Source organism: Pectinophora gossypiella, chromosome 27, assembly GCF_024362695.1.
Source record: "Pectinophora gossypiella chromosome 27, ilPecGoss1.1, whole genome shotgun sequence".
Classification (NCBI taxonomy): Eukaryota; Metazoa; Arthropoda; class Insecta; order Lepidoptera; family Gelechiidae; genus Pectinophora; species Pectinophora gossypiella.
This window is the reverse complement of record NC_065430.1, coordinates 2,845,023-2,865,009: the sequence shown is the minus strand read 5'-3', so window position 1 is coordinate 2,865,009 and position 19,987 is coordinate 2,845,023. Positions and strand designations below refer to the sequence as shown.

Sequence of the window (19,987 nt, the reverse complement as noted above, 5' to 3'; positions counted from 1 at the left end):
TGCGCATGTCCATGCGATTTGGTAAATTAAATTTAGGTAATTGCTTAATACTTACATAGTACTTATACACAAACAGTCAATACGTCCCGCTACTGGGCACAGGTCTCCCCTCAATCAACCGGCGATGGCGGAGATGTTTTTTTACGGCTAATAGACGGGACCAACTGCTTACGTACGGTCACGAGTACTAATATGTATACACTTTGATACCATGTCACAATAACTTTTTCGACAAATTGACCCGTAAGTCTCATTAAATGTGAAATATGTTAGTGCGACAGGGTCCTAAAGTGGGTATATGATATTGGTCATGAGTGTACCCTCCAACCACGGAATAATCTTATTTTTCGGACAATATTAGGTGATTGAACTGCTGACGGTACGGGAAACAAAGGACGGTCTCACAAAGTGATTTGTACAATGTCCCCATCGGGAATCGAACTCATACCTCCGGATCGTGAGCATTGGATCTAACTACTAGACCATGAAAGCTGAGAAAGAGACTTGTCTACTTAAAATATCACCGCGATCAGTACCAGGGTGTTTAAAAGTAGGGCCAGATTAAGAGTACTCTAAACCGGCGAGCATTATGAACTCTTGGAAGAAGCGGTGTGTCAGGATCGTAGTAAGTGGAATTCCGTAGTCTCTGCCTACCCCAATGGGAAATAGGCGTGATCTTATATTAGTATATAAAATAAAATAAGTAGATAGATAGATAGATAGATAAAATACTTTATTGAGCACAATGGACACAAAATACAGAGAGTATGATTAATATGTACCTATGTAGCTAAAACATAAATACTTACGAGTAAGTCTCTCTTTATTTAAGAGCTACGCTCTTGTCGGTGGAGTAATCTTCATTACTCCATAGATAGGGCGTGTAGAACGGTGGTTGCCCCAATCGCCTTCCGTTCCGCAGTACACCGACCAATTTCTCAATCGGTGATGTTCTAGCTAGCGGCATCCAACCAGTACTGATACCGCTGCTGCCCGGCATCAGGGGTGCGCTTTTGAAGTAGCGGCGCCTACTCGCTACGTCACAAGATCGTCATAGAACCTAAGTAGCATTTTATAGGTTAGCCCGTCCCAGTGAGCTACCCACTACGTTCTGCTAACCCTATCGCTGTTTGGTTGGGTATATAACACAAATGGTTCTAAAAACAAAATAACTTTTAAAATATCCGTAACGACAAACACCGTAGGAACGTCACTACAATACATTTATTTTATCATACTTAATTATAATTCTCGTTTTACTTCGTTTCATTTTAAATATTTTAATAAGTACTTGCTCATAAAAAAATATTTATGGCATGAAGATTAAAAAATAATGAATCATAATAAAGTGAACCTTCCAATTTTTTTTTTCCTTCTGGCTTCCGCGGCTAGCGATGTGCCAATGACAAATCTTGAGTGATCTTAGTCTTCCATAATAATTATCGTGATATCATTGTGGCATTTCATATTGTTACTGTGCAGTCGTTAAAAACGAGGAAACTTTTCAATAATAAAATATACCGGATAGGAACGGAATTTGGAAAAGGTGAGGATCAGGAGAGGAATAATAATAAAAAGAGGAAGTTAAATTTTAATATCATTAGTATAATAAACATACTTAATAAACGATAGACTGAAGGATTATTTGAAGATAAAAGGATCTGGATAGAAGTAGGAAAAGGAATGTGTAAATGTGTAAGTCCCTGAAAAAGATGAGCATTATCATATTTAGGACAATTCAGGAAGATGTGATCCACATCCTCCACAACCTTCCAATTTATCGATAATGAGTTCGTAGGACCTAAACTAGTAAATTATCTATTAGCGTCAAAATGGCGGGACCACAGTTTAACGTGTATATCGTTTGAATGTGACAGGTACTAGATTTTAAGTTTACGTACCAAATAGTACTGGATGGGTACTAAATCTAACAATTTGCAATTTCAATCTTCCGAATACACCCCACTTAGGCAGCGGTGTACTTTTCAAAGGGCTATTATAACACGCCACGGTCACGCCGTCAACTTAAAATCATTAAGATGTTTGGCAAGCCGATCCCTTGGGAGCAAGTCAAATATCTCGGCGTAGTCTTAGATAGACGTCTTACTTTCAAGGCCCATATCAAACGTGTGCTCGATCGCGCCGCGTTTGTAATGGGCCGTCTTCATTGTCTCCTTAACAAGCGAAGTAAATTGTCCCTTAGGAATAAGGTGAAAATCTACACGACTTGCATCCGTCCGATCATGACCTATGCAGGGGTAGTTTTCGCTCATGCGAGTCCCTCTCAAATCCACCATCTACAGGTAATACAAAATCGTTTCATGCGGAAAGCCACGGGAGCTCCGTGGTTCCTTCGAACCATTGCCCAATGGCTCAAATTAGCTTCCAATCGTTTTTTCGATTCTGCTCCGCACCACCCAAGTCCCCTTGTAGTTGCGGCTTCCGAATACATCCCGCTTAGGGACGGTACTGAAAAGTATCGGCGTCCGAAGGATGTAATATACGATCCCGACGACCCGATTACTCTAGCCATAGAGGCAGCCAATCAGCTCGCGACACCAAACACTTCAGGACCCCGATACCGACCCGCCGGCGTGGTCGACGACTTCCCTCAATCAGCGCTTATCGCTATCGACCCACTAGGTTCGATTAATTCTTTCAAATATTTTCCTCTCACACGACGCCCTGAGCCGAGGTTCGCGCCCAACTGGGCACCCTCAGGCTGTTGTCTTAAAATGTTTTACCGGGTGAGAGCCTTCAGCGCTCCCCATTTGTCCGGCCAAGTAGTTAATGCCACCTGCGGCAAATCTACAATAAGTCACGTCAAAAAAAAGCAATTTCAATATTTAGCAATTGGTCCCGCCATTTTGCCGCTTATCTTCATATGTAATTAGTCTAAATGCGTCCTTACTAGACTGACACGTTCTGTTATCAATAAGTCAAATCAGTGACTTTTTACTAAACGTCAAAACACAAAATTACTATGGAATTTGTATGAAAAAGCACACTGTGACGTCATAGAAAAACGTGACAAAATGTCGGTTTCATCACGATCTTTTCCTTTACCGCTAAGCACATACCTAATCATTACCTATTTAAGATGCATAAATTCCAATATCATTGGTTTATAAATTCAAATTCAAAAATATCTTTATTCAGTAGGTAACATAGTTACACTTTGAATCGTCAATTTTTACATAACGAACGTCTCATCCGCCTAAAACTACTGCAGCTTCTCACAACCTGTATAGCCGGGGAAAAGAAGCTGCAAGAAAAACCTCGGCACAGGGCCCTAGACGTATACCTGTGCCGGGATTCGAACCTGCGACCTCCTAGTGATGGTCAACTGGAGTACTTACTAGAAATGCTAGTTTCTACAAAGGCTTTTCACAAATGCTACTGAAATCACAGTTATTAGTACAATCGTAATCGATCCAGTATGGCGCCAAAAACATGTGGGCAGATATTTAATTAAAAAAAAAAAAACAATAATATTTTGACCAGACGAACACCAGTGTTACGTCTGATCTTTTTGAAAAATAGATGACGTTTTTGCTACGGATCCTTGGCTGTGTTTACCGTTGAAATTGCGTTCCAATTCTAAATTACCTTTTTTTTCTTGAATGGGTTCGCCTTTATTTTAAATTACATAAACTGCTTCGTCACTACACAATGCCAGTGATCTATTTTATTGGAGAGGCTATGCGATTGACTTACGACCAGTTATAGATAGTCATTACTGGATAAGCAGTTATTAGATTGGAGTTGATAATTTGTTCAGCTTTCGATAACCCATCACGTTGGTCTAAGAGAAAGTTCGGTGAGGTGCCGATATTAACATACATATTGACAACGCAACTGAAGACAAAAAAACCTCAATAAAAAAATAGGCAACCAAGAACTTAGCACCTACTTACCTAGGCTACCTGTCTATCTATTATCTGCCAATAATCTCATGACTATATTCCAATGGGGTACATCCATCATACAAGATGAACTAAGTACCCACATCTCACGAGCTTTCTGTCAGACCAACGTGATGGGCCGTTGGATTCACGATCCGGAGGCCCCGGATTATCATACCGGGATATCCGGGCATATCATAAAAATCACTTTGTCATCTCTAGTTTGGTTAGGACATTATAGGCCGATTACCTGATTGTCCGCAAGAAAGATGATCCGTGCTTCAGAAGGCACGTTAAGCCGTTGGTCCCGGTTACTATTTACTGATGTAAGTGAGTAATCGTTACGTGAGCCATGTCAGGGGCCATTGGCGACTCAATAATAACCCTGACACCATGGTTGATGAGGCTGGTATTCCACCTCACAACCCACAGGATAATAAAAAGAACGTAATGGGGTGGTGAGCCGAACAAATTATCAACTGCAACCTAATCACTGCTTATCCAGTACAGATTATCTATCACTGGTCGTGAGTCACAAAGTAGCAACAGCAGCGTGCGTACGCGCAGCCACACCCCCTTGTTTACAACTCGGTGCAGCCACGTCACCACGTAGACAACAACATTACACACAACACGTTGTTACAACACAACACGTGTAGAGATAACGATATAATGGCCTTTTGTTGTGGTCGTATATGAATGACCATAATAAATTAATTACTTTGACATTGGTACCATAAACTATTATCACTAATGGGGTGACGGAGTTAAAAATAAAGAAGGCTATGGTCCAGATTCCAACTGCCTGCCAATTGGTGCTAATTCCTGTAGACATCATCTCTAATTTTATTTTAAGTTATATCTAACATTTTCTTATCCGCTGAAAAGGAAATAGACGGATGATTAACAGCTATTAAATATAAAATGAATTAATAAATGAAATGGGATGGATGAAACAGGTATCTCGCTAGTATGCAAACCGTTTGACGTGTGCTGTCAACTTAATTCTGTCGGGTTATTGGCCAATTTAAAATTTTTAGAGGGTTGTTTTATATTTGTACCTGAAACTGTTGTGTGTTCCATAAATAGATATGCCTGTCTATTACTCGTCCCTTTCCTTTTCGGTGGATAAGAAAATGACAGGTACAACTTAAAATAAAATTAGATGATGTCTACAGGAATTAACACCAATTTACAAGCAGTTTTAACACAAATATTTGACGACTGGATTGTCGATTTTTTAATCCTACTTAATCGTGTGTTTTGTTCAAAGGTTCAAACATCTCATGTTTTAGTTTTTTAGTTGTATGTGAACAATGCTCGCAGTGGAAGCTTAATTTAAGTCACTAGACACTACAAGCTACTGTTGGGGCTGTTATTAGGCACTTTGCCTACAACGGGACGGAAATAGGTGGGTCTGTGAAGATTCTTATTTGCTTTGTGTGTGAGTTCCATAAAGCTTGAAGACGAACAAGAAAGAAAAACAGTCTGGATCTTATTAGGACGCACTCCAGCGAATATTGACTCATGCGCGAATAGCTTTTAATATTCAACCTTTTTTTATAGCCAAAAGATCCATGACTACTTAACCAAAGAGTTTTATACCTAAGTACTTTATTTTTTACTCAGGTTTTCGTGCACGTGCATACGGTATCAAAACTTGATTTTTTTATGTTTCGTTTTAGTGTTAAATGTCATAATGCGCATTTGCCGTCACATCGGAGACAAAAACAACGGAGTGACAAAGAGGAAGTGCTTAAAAAAGAGACGCACAGAGTGGCGTGATCACTCCCACCACCTACTCAAGGTTAGCGCCATGAGTTTATATTACTTATATTATGTGTTCTCATAAAACACACAGTGTATTATGAAGAAGCTGTCTATGAATTTCACCTTTTATAAGATAGAAGAGTACAAACATACCTGAATTCTCCTTGTGTTTGTGTTTTCTGTCTCTTTCTTACTCACCGCAAGGCGCCCCCGTCATTCTTCGTCAGGCGCATTACTTGTCAAATCATAGCGTTTAAGAATTTCGCCGCGAAATGCACGTTAAGTTTTTTCTGTGCGCAATTATAGTGTTTTAACAGTGTAAAACTATCAATATTTGGATTTTTTGTGTTGGAATAGCGAGTGTCGGTGAGTACACTTTAATAATGAGCGAATCTGAGCTACGGGAGACTACCGGTGCTTCGGATGGAGACCGCGACTCTCGCCCCGCGGAGTGCCGGCAATCAACAGACGAAGAGAGCTCTTCCTCTTCTTCGGAGGATGAGGAAAGCTCTGCTTCGGTGCCTCCTAATAAGCGGAGAAAATGTAATAACTTCTCAGACCCGCGAATAGACTCGTTGATCCAACAAGTAGGGTTTATATCAGGTTATCTCACACAGTTACCGCAGTGTTTATCCGCTACTAATACTTCTCAGAGTAACATTGATCAACCGGGACCTAGTTCTAGTAGGTTCGAACAAAATCAAACACCGTTTCTCACAAATCCCACCACTCCATCGACATCCAATCTTTCTTTGGGATCTATCAAGCTAGATTTTGATGAAAAAAAGATAATACCAACAGCTGATAAGGATAGGCTTAGTGAACTTTCGCAACTGCAACAGTTTAATAGTCAGGGATGGAAAGGAATCAGGTACAAGAAAGCATTGCAATCCTATGTTGCCACTCCAGGTTTTATCGGCCTGAGGGTCAATGAAGAATTTTGTAATATCACTAAAACAAAAGACTATTTGGCATCTACTGACCAACTGTTAGCAGGAATGTCCAATAACATTTTAGAACAGAGACAATTATTGCAATCTGGACTACAAGGTATTATTGACTGGGCTTCAGCAAACCGTAACGACTTAAATGCAACAACTTTATTTGATAAATTCACTGCTGTATTTGGTCCAGGCTCTCCTTCTTACAAGAGTTTCGAAACACTTATGCAAATTACTTGTGGGAAAAGAGCAGAAAGTATTGAGATTCGTCGAGAACGCATACTAAAAGAAATTTCTAATCCAAATTTAAAAGCTATGCTCCAAAATATTCCACCCAGTTCTGAATACTTATTTGAAAAAGAGGCCCTCACTAATGTAATTCAATCTTTAGGAGGAGTTCGTTCATGGTTACAACCTATTGTGCAAACTAAACAAAAACCTACCACAGCTTCAAACAAATTTCATAATAATTACAAAAAACAAGACCATTTTGACAAAAAAGGTAAACATGAGAAAAAGAATAAATTTAACAAAAAGCCAAATAACTTTCGTAAAGGCTTCAACACCAATGTTGGTGTTGGAGAGTCCAGTGGTAAACAAAAATGACAATTATCAGAAAGAATTCCAGGGGGGGTGCCTGAAAGATCATGTTTCAGCATGGATAGAGTTAGGAGCCAATCCATTTATACTAAAGTTAATAACGAAGGGTCGCATCCCTTCTTAACACACCCTCCATTACAATATCCCAACAAAAATGTGATAAAAAACTTTACAACGATAACAACACCGGACATGACTCTAGTAATAAACGACCTAAAAAACAAAAAGGTATTGGAACAACCTATAGAGACCAATGCGGGTTTCCATTCGAAGATATTTCTGAGACCAAAGCCAGATGGAAGTGTCCGACCCATATTCGATCTGAGGGGCCTGAACAACCATGTGTTTACAAAACACTTCCAATTAATTTCCCAAGTGGATGTGAGGGAATTTCTTCAGAACAACGATTGGCTAGTGAAAATAGACCTCCAACAGGCATATTTTCATTTGCCAATTGCTTCAAGTCACAGACGCTTTCTGCGCATAATTTACAATGGGGAAATACTGCAGTTAACGGCACTTCCATTTGGCCTGTCTTCAGCTCCACGGACTTTCGCAGCGGTTTCCAACTGGGTCGCGGAGACCCTTCGAAAAAAGGGAATGCGTCTTGTTGTTTATCTGGACGATTTTTTGATAGTCAACCAAGACCATCTCACACTAGTGGACCAGGTTGCGGAAACCTTAAGAGTCCTAGAGAACTTAGGCTGGCGCATAAATTATGGCAAGTCAGTTCTGAACCCACAACACAAACTAGAGTATCTGGGCCTAGTGTGGGATACGGAATTAAAAACAATTGCACTACCTTTAAAGAAAATACAAAAGATAAAGATGACAATAACAAAACTTTTAGAAAAAAACAACATAACTCAAAAAGAGACACAGTCTCTGTTAGGGCAACTAAACTTTGCAAATTTTACAATACCTCAGGGGAGGTTGAAATGTCGACGGATGCAAATTTTTCTCAAACAATTCAAAGGCAGACCAAGGCAGAGAAAAACTATACCCCAAAATGTACATCAAGACTTGACTTGGTGGCTAAAAAATATAAACAAAAGTTCCATTCCTCTACACAAGAGCAAGGTGACTCACTTTCTAACAACAGACGCAGCGGATGCGGGCTGGGGAGCTCACCTCAACAACCTACACTTAGCAGGAACTTGGTTACCTCACCAACAAGGTTGGCACTCAAACAAAAAAGAACTGTATGCAGTGTACAGAGCCATAAAACTAGAACAAAAACAATTAATAAATGCTCATGTACTGATACAGTCAGACAATCGAACCCTTGTTGCTTACATACGCAACGAAGGGGGTACCAAGTCGCTAAGTCTGCTGGAACTTACCACAAAACTAATGGAACTAACCGAGCAGCTCAATCTCATGCTGTCGGCCGCATACCTTCCGGGAAGGTTAAATGGAATCGCGGATCGCTTGTCGAGAAATCGACCAGTTCCAGAGTGGCACTTGTTACCCCAGGCCTCGGAGGCCATATTCAAAAAGTGGGGTGTGCCCGATATCGACCTGTTCGCGTCCAAAAAGACGGCAGTCGTCCCTCAATACGCTACGCTAGACTCCAGAGACGGGTCAGCAAACTTTTGCGACGCATTCACCCAAGTATGGAACTATCGGATAGCCTGGGTGTTTCCACCTCCCAGCATGATACCAAGAGTGTTGGCTCATCTGAACGAGGCGAGGGGAACATATATCCTAATAGCACCAACGTGGCCGCAGTGCTTTTGGATGGCGGACATCCAAGCACGGGCCCAAGAAGCTCCAATGACGATCACCAACCTACAGAACAGCTTAATAGACCAAACGACAGGACTATGTCCACCTCAAGTGGACAAACTGGCTCTTCAAGCATGGAAAATTGGGGGTGGGCAGACAAAATAGGGCACTGGAGCTTAAATGAAAGAAACCTTTTAAATAGTAGCTGGCGAGCTTCTACTCTTACCACATACAGTGCACCTATAAATAGATGGCTAGCTTGGTGTAAAAGTCACAATGTTAATGAAAAATATCCTCAAGGGAATAATGTCGCTAGGTTCCTGGCCAAATTATATTTGGAGGACAAGCTGGCATATAAAACCATTTTACTGCACAAATCTGCAGTTGCAACATACTGTGCAAATAACGACCAAATATCTAAAAACTTCTTCGTACATCAAATTTTAAAGGCCATTTCACATGCCAGGCCACAGCCACAGAAAGTACCAATTTGGAACACAGAAATATTATTTAACTGGCTTATAACTAATCCAAACTCGGGCTCCTTGTTTGATACATCCAGAAGATCTGCAATTATTCTCTTGCTTGCCTCCGGAAGGCGTATTCATGACTTGACACTGTTAGACATATCCCAAGAAAATGTGGAATTTTCTCAAGAACAACTAACCCTATGGCCTAAATTTGGGTCTAAAACAGATACAGGTCAAAGCAGACAGTCAGGCTGGATACTAAAGAAACATGAAAATGAAAAAATATGTCCTGTAAAACATATTCAACAACTAATCATGGTATCTGAAGCACGGAGGAGTAGTAATATTACAAGTCTATTTATTTCCATAACGGGGCAAGTGAAGCCAGCCACAAGGACGATGATCGCCGGTTGGATAAAAAGCATTTTTAGAGAGGCTGGTATTGATGCACCTCCAGGTAGCGTTCGGTCTGCAGTTGCCTCCAGGAGCTGGCTGGACAATCGACCAATCGAAGAAATCCTCAGGCGAGGTAATTGGAAATCTTCAGACACATTTACTAAATATTACCGTAGGGAGGTTAAAGAAAATGCAACTGTTAAAAATGTTGATTTACTTTATTCTAATTTTAACAGTGTTTAAAATGTTTACTCTAATTTTTGTTACATTTTCTAAATCTTTACTAATGTTAGTCACTTTATTAAGTAAGAAGAAGGTATATTTTAATAAATACTTAAAAGATCTCATTATGATTACTCAAAAGAAATAATTTTATTAAGTTTAAAACTATAATACAAATTTAATTCATTGTTATTTTAATTATAATAAGTTAAGAATTGGATAAATTCAGAGACTGATACAAAGCATTCTTTTTGATTAAACTTGCTTTATAACTTTATAGAACAATAGTAAGTAAATAAATTAAAAAACTGAAGTGTTTTAATTAAATTAATATTCTATTTAATTCATTCACATAGCGTTTAAGCTTACTTCACCAGCAGATAACAAACACATCTTCATAATACACTGTGTGTTTTATGAGAACACATAATATAACTGTTTTGCATTCCAACAAAACAATTATTATGTGTGAAATAAAACACACAGTGTACACCAAAGTGCCTTGCTGGTGTATGAAGACTATGATTTGACAAGTAATGCGCCTGACGAAGAATGACGGGGGCGCCTTGCGGTGAGTAAGAAAGAGACAGAAAACACAAACACAAGGAGAATTCAGGTATGTTTGTACTCTTCTATCTTATAAAAGGTGAAATTCATAGACAGCTTCTTCATAATACACTGTGTGTTTTATTTCACACATAATAATTGTTTTGTTGGAATGCAAAACAGTTATATTTTATTTATTTACGCTATACTTTCGGCCCGTGACTACGTCTGCAAGAATTTTCATAACTGATAACATGCATATTGTATTACCATGGGTTCTCATCGCGAACATTAGGAAACATTGTTCAAAAAAATTTCAATAGATGACGCTAATAGTACCGATTTGTAATTAAAGTTTCTTTAAAAGCCAATAATCGATAAATAGGCACTAAAATTATGTTTTATAATTTAAAAGTTATACTCCAACCAAAAGTTAATCAAAGATATTGGCATTTAATGGAGATTTTTATATTTTTAAATTTAGTGGTTACTCTAGCGGATTTACGTCGGAACTACGTCGAGTATGGAGCTTGTTGAGGGGTTGAACGTTCTTGTTTTTATTAACGCCATCTATAATTATGTGTAAGAAGCTCGCTTAAAGTTGCGCCATCTATCGTTAATTATTGCAACATCGATCTAGCTTTGCCACAGATAATAAAATATTACGTTTTTAAAAGTTTGTGTTTATTTGCAAAATACATTTTATTGAATTAATTAAATGTTTAGTGTAATTCTCATAAATTATAGGAGATACAATATCAAATTTAAAAAAAAAATATAACCACCTATAAATATCATTTATAACTAAATTTGAGAACAAAAAAAACGCAACTTTCAAATAACGTAGGTAGGTTAGTAACCTACCTATGTTTGAAAATGTTTGTTTTCGTTTGAATTACGAGTCGAACGCGCCTTCTACGTTTTGTGTATTGTGGTTTACAAACTGACCCTGGACTGAAATCGGACTTTGATTTGGCTTCATGAAACCTGCTTTCACGTAGCGGCACAGGAACAGTGGTTATAAAAAATGACTGCACACAATTGTTCTTATTATAATTGTACAAATTCTTCGGAACAGAAGTCAATGTTCCGTTTTCCGTGGGATGACGTCAACCGCCTAAAAGTATGGCTTGAGAATTGCGGTAAGTAGTTAAATGTTTACTTTTATTTATTTTTAATATTAAACTGCAAAAAGTTATCAAACAAACAATTTGATAGAATCAATGACAATCAAAACTGGAATAAAATAAAAAGAAATACCTAATTAACATGGTGGGAAAGTTATTGCCACTCCCCCTACTTGCTAGACTATTATTTTGGTACCTAATCGGTTTATCATTTGTCACCATTTATCATTTAGTTTACCATAATTAATGTAATACTTAAACTCAAGCTGAGATCAACAGTTTAGAGTAGTAGAACAGTTTTTTCTGTCTGAAGAACATAATTTATAATTAGGTATTGTGCTCAATGTCAATTTGGAATTATTAAATTAACTTTTGTACAATTGGGTAATTTAGCATGGCATATAGATATACTAATCAAACTTGAAAATCATAATTAGTGATTTTTAACATATTCTTACTGGGAACTCAGGGCCTCCAGATTCTGAACCAATTGCTATAACTACTAAAGCACTGGAATAGTCAAAAACTTGTAAAGTACCTACTATATACCAATACTGTATGCGATGGATTTATATTTCCAAGTGAACTGTGGAATAAAAGGGACAAAAGTTAAAAAAAGTCAATCAAGTACATAATTATTGCTGAATTTTGGACTGTTTTATTGAACATTTTATAGACCAGGGCGGTTAAAATAGCCACATCGAAGCAATTCATCTAAGAAAGCAATATTGCAGTTTCACATTTGTGCATATAAAAGTAAGTGTGCGATGCAAACAAATGTCAAATAGCAATATTGCTTTCTTAGATGAATTGCTTTGATGTAGCCATTTTGGCCCCCCAGATATCTACTTACACATTTACTTTTAATTTAAGATGAAAATAAATAAAAATAAAACATTAATTTATTTCTTCTTATACAGTCTTAATAGATACCTAAGATAAACTACTATCTACCAAACCTACAGTTTTGTACCAATTTCACACATCGGGACTGTGTACAGAAGCCAGGAACCCAAATGAGGTATACCTAGTATCTTGGTCTCGCTCACACCTGACCACCTTTCAGCAGGTAACAATCTATACATACATTATGTATAGGTAGGTACCTACAAGAACTTAATAAGACATGTCAAAAGTTGCTGTTTTAGTAGATTCTGCCTCTGTGTATTATTGATTAGAACATTAGGCTTATGATCTGGAGGTCCGGGTACTGTTTCTGATATTATCAAAATTACTTTGTGAGATTATTCATCACAAATCAAATATTTTTAATGATCACAAACAGTTAGAACATACAAAAATTTATGCAACATACCTACTACAGTACACATGGGAGGCCTGTTTAAGCAATTTCTTCCAGGGAACCACTACCATGATCCAACCATTAATCTTTGTTTAGTTATGACATTGCGGACTAAGTCACTTAATTGTCCGAAAAAGTAAGAGTAAGCTTTGCTTCAGAAATTATATAGTTGGTCCGGGCTACCACCAAAACGATTACCTCCTGTTATTTGAGGGTAGAGACGATCCAGCAGTGGAACATCTATAGGCTATTTATGTTTTATTGAAAATTATATTCTTTTCTTGTAGGTAATATGAACATTGCCCACTTGCCTGCAGAAAATTTGCGGTCAAGGTATTTATGCATTGACCATTTCAATATCAAGTATGTACGAAATGAGACTGGTCATAGAAAAAGACTCCAGAGAAGTGCAGTTCCAGAACCATATCAGACTCAAGACGTTCAAAATCGCTCAAGCACTTCCTCACCAGGTAAGCACAATTAATTTGTCAAGTTATTACCTACAATTGAGTAGGTAGGTACTTACCTACCACTGAATTAATACAAATACAATCAAATTTTTATTGTAGGTTAGGTACCTACCTATTGCTTGAATATCTACATAATATTGGGTTTTAGTATAGTGATAGTGAGTTATTACCTACATGAATGATACCTACCGACCTTGAGTTTTTTTGAAATGTTAGGTACCTAGCTAATTACAACTTACCTACTACTTAGATGTAGACAAGTTAATGTAGGTACCTACCTACCTAGTTAAATGTTTAAAGTAGGGGATAGGTTGTTTGTATGAAGTGTCCGGGCTGTGATGATAGATAGGTTCGATAGGTGCCTATAGACGTCTCGATTCCGAACCATTTTCAGTAACTAAACTATAATAAAGCCGTATTAACATAAATTGTAGGGTTTAAAATAATTAAAGACGTAAAATATTACTTTATTGTACCTATACCAAGATACCTACCTACTATCTATAATACCTACTTAATACCTTAATGACAAATTGACAGCCTCCGTGGTCTAGTGGTTAGAGCGATAGGCTCAAGATCTGGAGGTCCGGGTTCGATTCCCGATGGGGACATTGTCGAAATCACTTTGTGAGACTGTCCTTTGTTTGGTAAGGACTTTTCAGGCTTGAATCACCTGATTGTCCGAAAAAGTAAGATGATTCCGTGCTTCGGAAGGTACGTTAAGCCGTTGGTCCCGGCTATTAGCCGTAAAAACACCTCCACCAACCCGCAGTGGAGCAACGTGGTGGAATATGCTCCATACCCCCTCCGGTTGATTGAGGGGAGGCCTGTGCCCAGCAGTGGGACGTATATAAGCAGTTTATAATACCTTAATAGGTAAGTGGCCCCGATTCCTGCAGACACCGCCTAATTTTATTTTAGGTTATATCCGTCATTTTCGTATCCGTCGAAAAGGAAAGGGACGGATGATACACAGCTCTTAATTTTAGGAAGAATGAGTAAATTAATGTGTCGGGTTATTGACTGACGTAAAATTTTTAGACGGTTGGTTTAGATTTGTGCTTAAAATTGACGTGTGTTCCATAAATTTTATGCTTGTCGATTACCCGTCCCTTTCCTTTTCGGCGGATAAGAAAAGGACAGATATAACTTAAAATAAAATTAGATGGTATTTACAGGAATTAGCACCAGTATCTACCTAGGTAAGTTAGGTAGCTATAGGTAGAAAAGTAGCTTTTCGCTTTCAACTTTACGCAGACGGCGATTGTCGTAGATGGGTAGGTAATGTAACCTACCATACCGTAACCAGTTGTTTAAGCCTGAAGGGGTAACAATGGGTAACAAACATACAGGCAGATTTACCTACATACCTAGGTACCTACTACGCATCGCATCGCATCATACGTACGGTACGTACCTATCATTTGCGTTTGCGCGACTCAGCCAGTAGGTAGGTACCTGCCTACCTACTTACCTACAATCGTAATAACACGTGACCTCGCGCAACGCAACAAGCTAGAATGGATCTTATCTTTATAATGACATAAAGTCTATAGTTGCTCGACACACGGAATTGAGACGTAGTTGTTTACAATCTTGTACAAAACAGTGCACCGCGCTTACAGGGCTTATAGGTATATATTATAGCTAGTGTTGGGTTCTTACCCGGAAAATTCCCGCGTTTTGGGAATTTTCCCAATTCTGAGGGAAAAAACCCGAAAAATTCCCATTTCAAGGGAAAATATTTTTTATCGCATATATTTGTATTAAAAGTAAGGATTTCCAACAAAGACCATTTAAATATAATGTATGCCTACTTATGCCCAATTTATTTTCTGTCGTAGTGTCGTATGAACTCTTAAAAAACTTATCTAAAGGAGATCATCGGATTTCGGCCCAGAAGTCAAAGTGCCGGCCAAAAAATAATTTTGCTATATTCCGTTAGATCTTATCCGTATGAGCATTTATTACTATGGCACCAAAGCTGTAGGGTCAATATCTTCGGTTTTATTCGATTTTAAAAAACTGTATTTTTCATACATTTTTGGTGAAAATGTAAAGTGCCGGCCAAGTAACAATAATGGTATTATTCTTAGAACTTATCTGTCTGAGCATTTATTACTATGGCACCAAAGCTGTAGGGTCAATATTTTCGGTTTTATTCGAATTAAAAAAAACTGAATTTTCATACATTTTTGGTGAAAATGTGAAGTGCCGGCCATGAAACAATATTTGTATATCCCGTTAGAACTTATCCATTTGACCATTTATTATTAGGGCACCAAACGTCTATGACCATTATTTTGACTTTTGTTGGACTTTACGTTATAGTTTCTATGTGAAAAGTGCCGGTCAGCAAAAAACACATGTCAAAGCTATCGAGACATTATTAACTATGACAAAAACGTGTATGACCATTAATTAGTTTGGCTTTTGTGGGATTTAAAAAAAAACTTGATTTTTGATTCATTTTGTATAAAATAAAATACAACAGGCGCGTTATTTAAAGGATCGTCAGAATGTTTATTACTATGGCATTAAACGACTATGACCAATATTTTGAACTTAATTCGATTTTTCAAAAATCAAAAAAAAGTTTTATCTAGTGATAATGGAACTATCTTGCTAAAGGCGTAATATGGTGGTCGTCTTTTGAAAAATAGGTTTACGTTTGACCACTACCTTACCTGATGGTGATACACGCTTAAGAAGCTACTTTTTTAAAGAAAAGTGTATACAAGGAATAAACAGCGGGGTGATAGAGGTAAGTACTATGTTATCGGCCGAGTAGCACCAGGACATTGTGATAGGCATACTTGCAAAGTAGAATAGAATAGAAAAAGTTTATTATAAGTACAACTACCCGACTCCTGTTTTCCCTAACAGATACTTCAGGCGTCATGCCAAAATACGAGTTTCGTCACTAGATGGCAAGCTTATCTTTGGAGGGTGATAACCATTTACGGTCAAGGTGAATCAATACCATAATTCAACCTAAACTTAGGCCGTAACGTTGAGTCGAATGCAAAAACTACAGTCAACGTCATATCTAAAATCAGATAGTATTAATATAGAAGTTCACCTAACAACACACAAAACAAAAACACAAAGTATTTATCTGACTAATAACTAGTCATTGGGAAAGCTCTGCTTGTTGTCATTGTTAAAATGTATAAAACAAGTTTTTTTTAAAGTCAAATAAAAGCCAAAGTCGACATTTGGTAGTATCGTAAAAATACGTTTCAAGTCGTTTACCAAAAGATTTTACTTATTTGTTTCGCTGGCTGACATTTTCCCATTTGAACCAAAACGGAAAGAGAGATGAATAAAAAGTCAACATAACGGTCAAAAATGTTTTGCGCCGGATTATTAAATGTTCTAAAGGTCCTTTGTAATCCGCCGTACCGCATTTTTTACCCAAAGCACTTTATTTTCATACAAAATAAATAAGAAATCAAGATTTTTAAAATACACTAAAAGCCAAACTAATGGTCATACAAGTTTGGCGCTATAGAAAAAAAATATAACAGGCATCTACTCGATACTCTCAACATGATATTTTTGCTGGTCAGCATTTTTCACATTCGAACTAAAACGTAAATTCCAATAAAAGTCAAAATAATGGTCATAGATGTTTGGTGTTATTAAAAAATATTGAGAAGCAACTATTAGACAGATTCGACATATTTTTTTCGATGGCCGGTATTTTAACATATTAACCAAAACTGAAAGTCCAATAATGGTCATAGAAGTTTGGCGCCATACTAATAAATGTTCTAACGGTCCTTTGTAATACGCTTGTATACCTCTTTTTCCCAACGGACATAATATTATTTTTTACAAAATGTATGAAAAATCGAGATTTTTAAAATCCAATTAAAGCCAAATTAATGGTCATACACCTCTGGTGTCATAGTAAAAAATGTTCAGATAATAACGATAACACATAATCTAAAGTGGGACGAACACATTATTGGAATCACTAATAAGGATAACTCCCTCTTATACATAATTAGAAAAGCTTTTTATCATATAGATACGGAATTGTTTTTTAGGCTTTACAAAACTTACTTACGTCAGACCGCTGTTAGAACATGGGTTTCAAATATGGAGACTTTACTATCGGAAGGACTCTACTAGAGAGAGATCTCTCTTTACTCGAGAGAGTCCAAAGAAGAGCAACAAAGATGGTGACAGTACTGGCTGGCCGGAGTGGACCTTAGCGGGGGCCGCAGGACTCTCACCTCTGGCTTGCCTTCATTGGCCAGCCAGAGTGGGGCGTTAGAGCTATACGCTCGCAGGGTGGAAGTGAAAGATGCATAAGTCGCGAGTTGGTAAGGCGGGTAAACCGCCTCGCAGAAAGCGGTGTACACCTCTTGACATCCTGAGATGCTCACAACCATGTTGTTGCCTTGCCGTCCAGTCGCGTCGGCTAGATAGGTGACCCAACCAGTTAGTGACGAGTCACCGCCTGCCCAATGTGTCTCTGTTATTAAAATTGGTCGAGCAGGCGCCATAGTCCCCCATAGCCCCAGTATCCCGGTTCACTAACCCCCAACCCAATAGCCCCGTTCCTTTTGTTCCCATAATCTGCAATAGTCCTACACGAAGCAGGGATTGTCTTTGGGTGCACTCCCATAGTGCATACAGGGATAATCGCCGGTTGATGTCACAACACATTTAGAGTAAATTGTCTTAAGGGGACTCCACGTGTTGGCTTCGGCCCCACGCACGCCTTCCAAAAGTCCGGGACTCCATGACAGACCCGACCCGAGACATGGAAACGACATACAAATAATAATAAGATTAAAAATAATTAAATAAAAAATATTTTCCCATGATTCGGGAATTTTTCGGGTGTTTATTTTATTTTCCCATATTTTCCCGATATTTTTTCTTTCCCACCCAATTTTTTCTTTCCCTGCCCATCACTAATTATAGCGGTTATTAAACTACCCAAACGCGATGCGTCGAGATCGCGGGCTCGGGCCTCAGGATCGGGCAGTGTTATATATCATACACATTTTAATATTTATAAAATGGCTACGTTAATATGTTAGTTACCTACCTACTTTAATGAATGTTATAATTGCCCTTTTCTTCCTTTATGTTAGGTATTGTTATCTCCAACAACTTTGATTTACATTCATCTTTTGGGGCCTTTGGCGACTCAATCATAACCCTGACACTAGGGTTGATGAGGCTGGTATTCCACCCACGATAAGAAGATAAGATTCACGACATTATTTAATACATACTATTTTTCGTTTTAGGTTCATCAGGTACTTTTAAAGTACTGACACCGAAAAAGGTGTACAAAAATAAACGGCTTCGCGACTGCGAACTTGAAGAGCTCGTGGAGCCGCCAGCATTAGCATACCAGTGCAACACGCCGAAGAGAAGACGGTTGTCAATTACTGAAGACACGCCAAAATGCAAAGTGTTAAAAAAGAAATTAGTATTGTATCTAACAATAACAAAATGTAATACCTTTTGAATTAAAGAAGTAGTTTAATTGAATATTTATTGTATTTTCATTCTAGTCATTAAAAAAAAATCCAACTTCATTAAATTTGTTAATTTTAATAATCAAGTAGGTATCTTAATTATAATATACTAATACTACTTTTATATAAATTGTAATGAACAATTAATTATTTATAGTTACTTTAAATGATATCTATCTATGTAATGGAAAGGGGATAGTAAAATAAAAAAGACACATTTCTATTGTTTAGTTATTTATTCAAAACCATACACAAACTCAGTTGAATCAGAAAAGCTGGATCAGTGTTTTTCCCAGGAAAACCTAGGTAACTATTTGGTACTCAACTAAAACTCATTTAAACAGGCACATTATTGCCAGATTCACATTCGGCTGTTTGCACATCCTTTCCTTTACTACTTGGGCCACATTATCTTTCCACTTATTTTATATTATCTTGACTCAACCAGGGTACTCGCTATATTATGTTACCTACAAATGAAAATATAATAGTTATTAAAAGAGCACATTAATTATGATCGGCAATGATATTCAGAACAAAACATTTCTACCACCCATTAGGTATTATAGGCATTAGTTTATCTATGTATCACAGATAATATAATAACATAACATAAGCAAGATCTTGCATCCCATTGAGGTAGTCAAAGTAACATTCATCACAAGATGAACTAAGCACACGCACCTCACGAGCTTTCCGTTAGGCTAACGATAGGCTGTATCGCTACCTATAATGGTCAGGCCAACTGTGCTAGATGTGAACTGATTAAATTAAATTAATGCAAGTCCGGTACCAGGGTTTGAACCGGGTTCATCGTTTGAGATGCAAACAAGTCTACCATTATGACCTATTTTATATTAGAGTAATAGTGACTATATAATAATAGTAGGTATATTGCAATGTATGACAAAACTTGTGTGCCAAAACTCTGCTCTGTCCGCCCTGAGAAGGAGAGTAAGTGTGAGTTAATACTCTCATATACCAATGAGTAGTAATAGTAGG

The 19,987-nt window shown here is 37.7% G+C and overlaps 4 protein-coding genes across 6 annotated transcripts in view; 2 read left to right on the top strand and 2 right to left on the bottom strand.

Moving 5' to 3' along the window:
* LOC126378888 (sorting nexin-7-like) overlaps nt 1-19,987 on the top strand; it is a 106,743-nt gene that overhangs the window by 59,335 nt on the left and 27,421 nt on the right. The gene's annotated exons all lie outside the window — the stretch shown is intronic.
* Nucleotides 1-19,987, bottom strand: part of LOC126378912 (probable proline--tRNA ligase, mitochondrial) — a 48,352-nt gene that overhangs the window by 4,757 nt on the left and 23,608 nt on the right. The gene's annotated exons all lie outside the window — the stretch shown is intronic.
* The window catches only part of LOC126378979 (gamma-interferon-inducible lysosomal thiol reductase-like), a 52,540-nt gene that overhangs the window by 28,634 nt on the left and 3,919 nt on the right, over nt 1-19,987 (bottom strand). The gene's annotated exons all lie outside the window — the stretch shown is intronic.
* On the top strand, nt 11,389-19,000 carry LOC126378991 (uncharacterized). The gene is made up of 3 exons (XM_050027567.1): nt 11,389-11,720; nt 13,296-13,478; nt 18,752-19,000. The coding sequence occupies exons 1-3, from the start codon at nt 11,606-11,608 to the stop codon at nt 18,973-18,975; spliced, it is 522 nt and encodes a 173-aa protein (XP_049883524.1). The 5' UTR covers nt 11,389-11,605; the 3' UTR covers nt 18,976-19,000.

Bases quoted from the DNA above. Each gene is read 5' to 3' on its own strand.
- LOC126378991 (XM_050027567.1), top strand. From the start codon at position 11,606: ATGACTGCACACAATTGTTCTTATTATAATTGTACAAATTCTTCGGAA. The intron at 11,721-13,295 runs GTAAGTAGTTAA...CTTTTCTTGTAG, and splicing joins AGTATGGCTTGAGAATTGCG to GTAATATGAACATTGCCCAC. The intron at 13,479-18,751 runs GTAAGCACAATT...TTTTCGTTTTAG, and splicing joins CTCAAGCACTTCCTCACCAG to GTTCATCAGGTACTTTTAAA.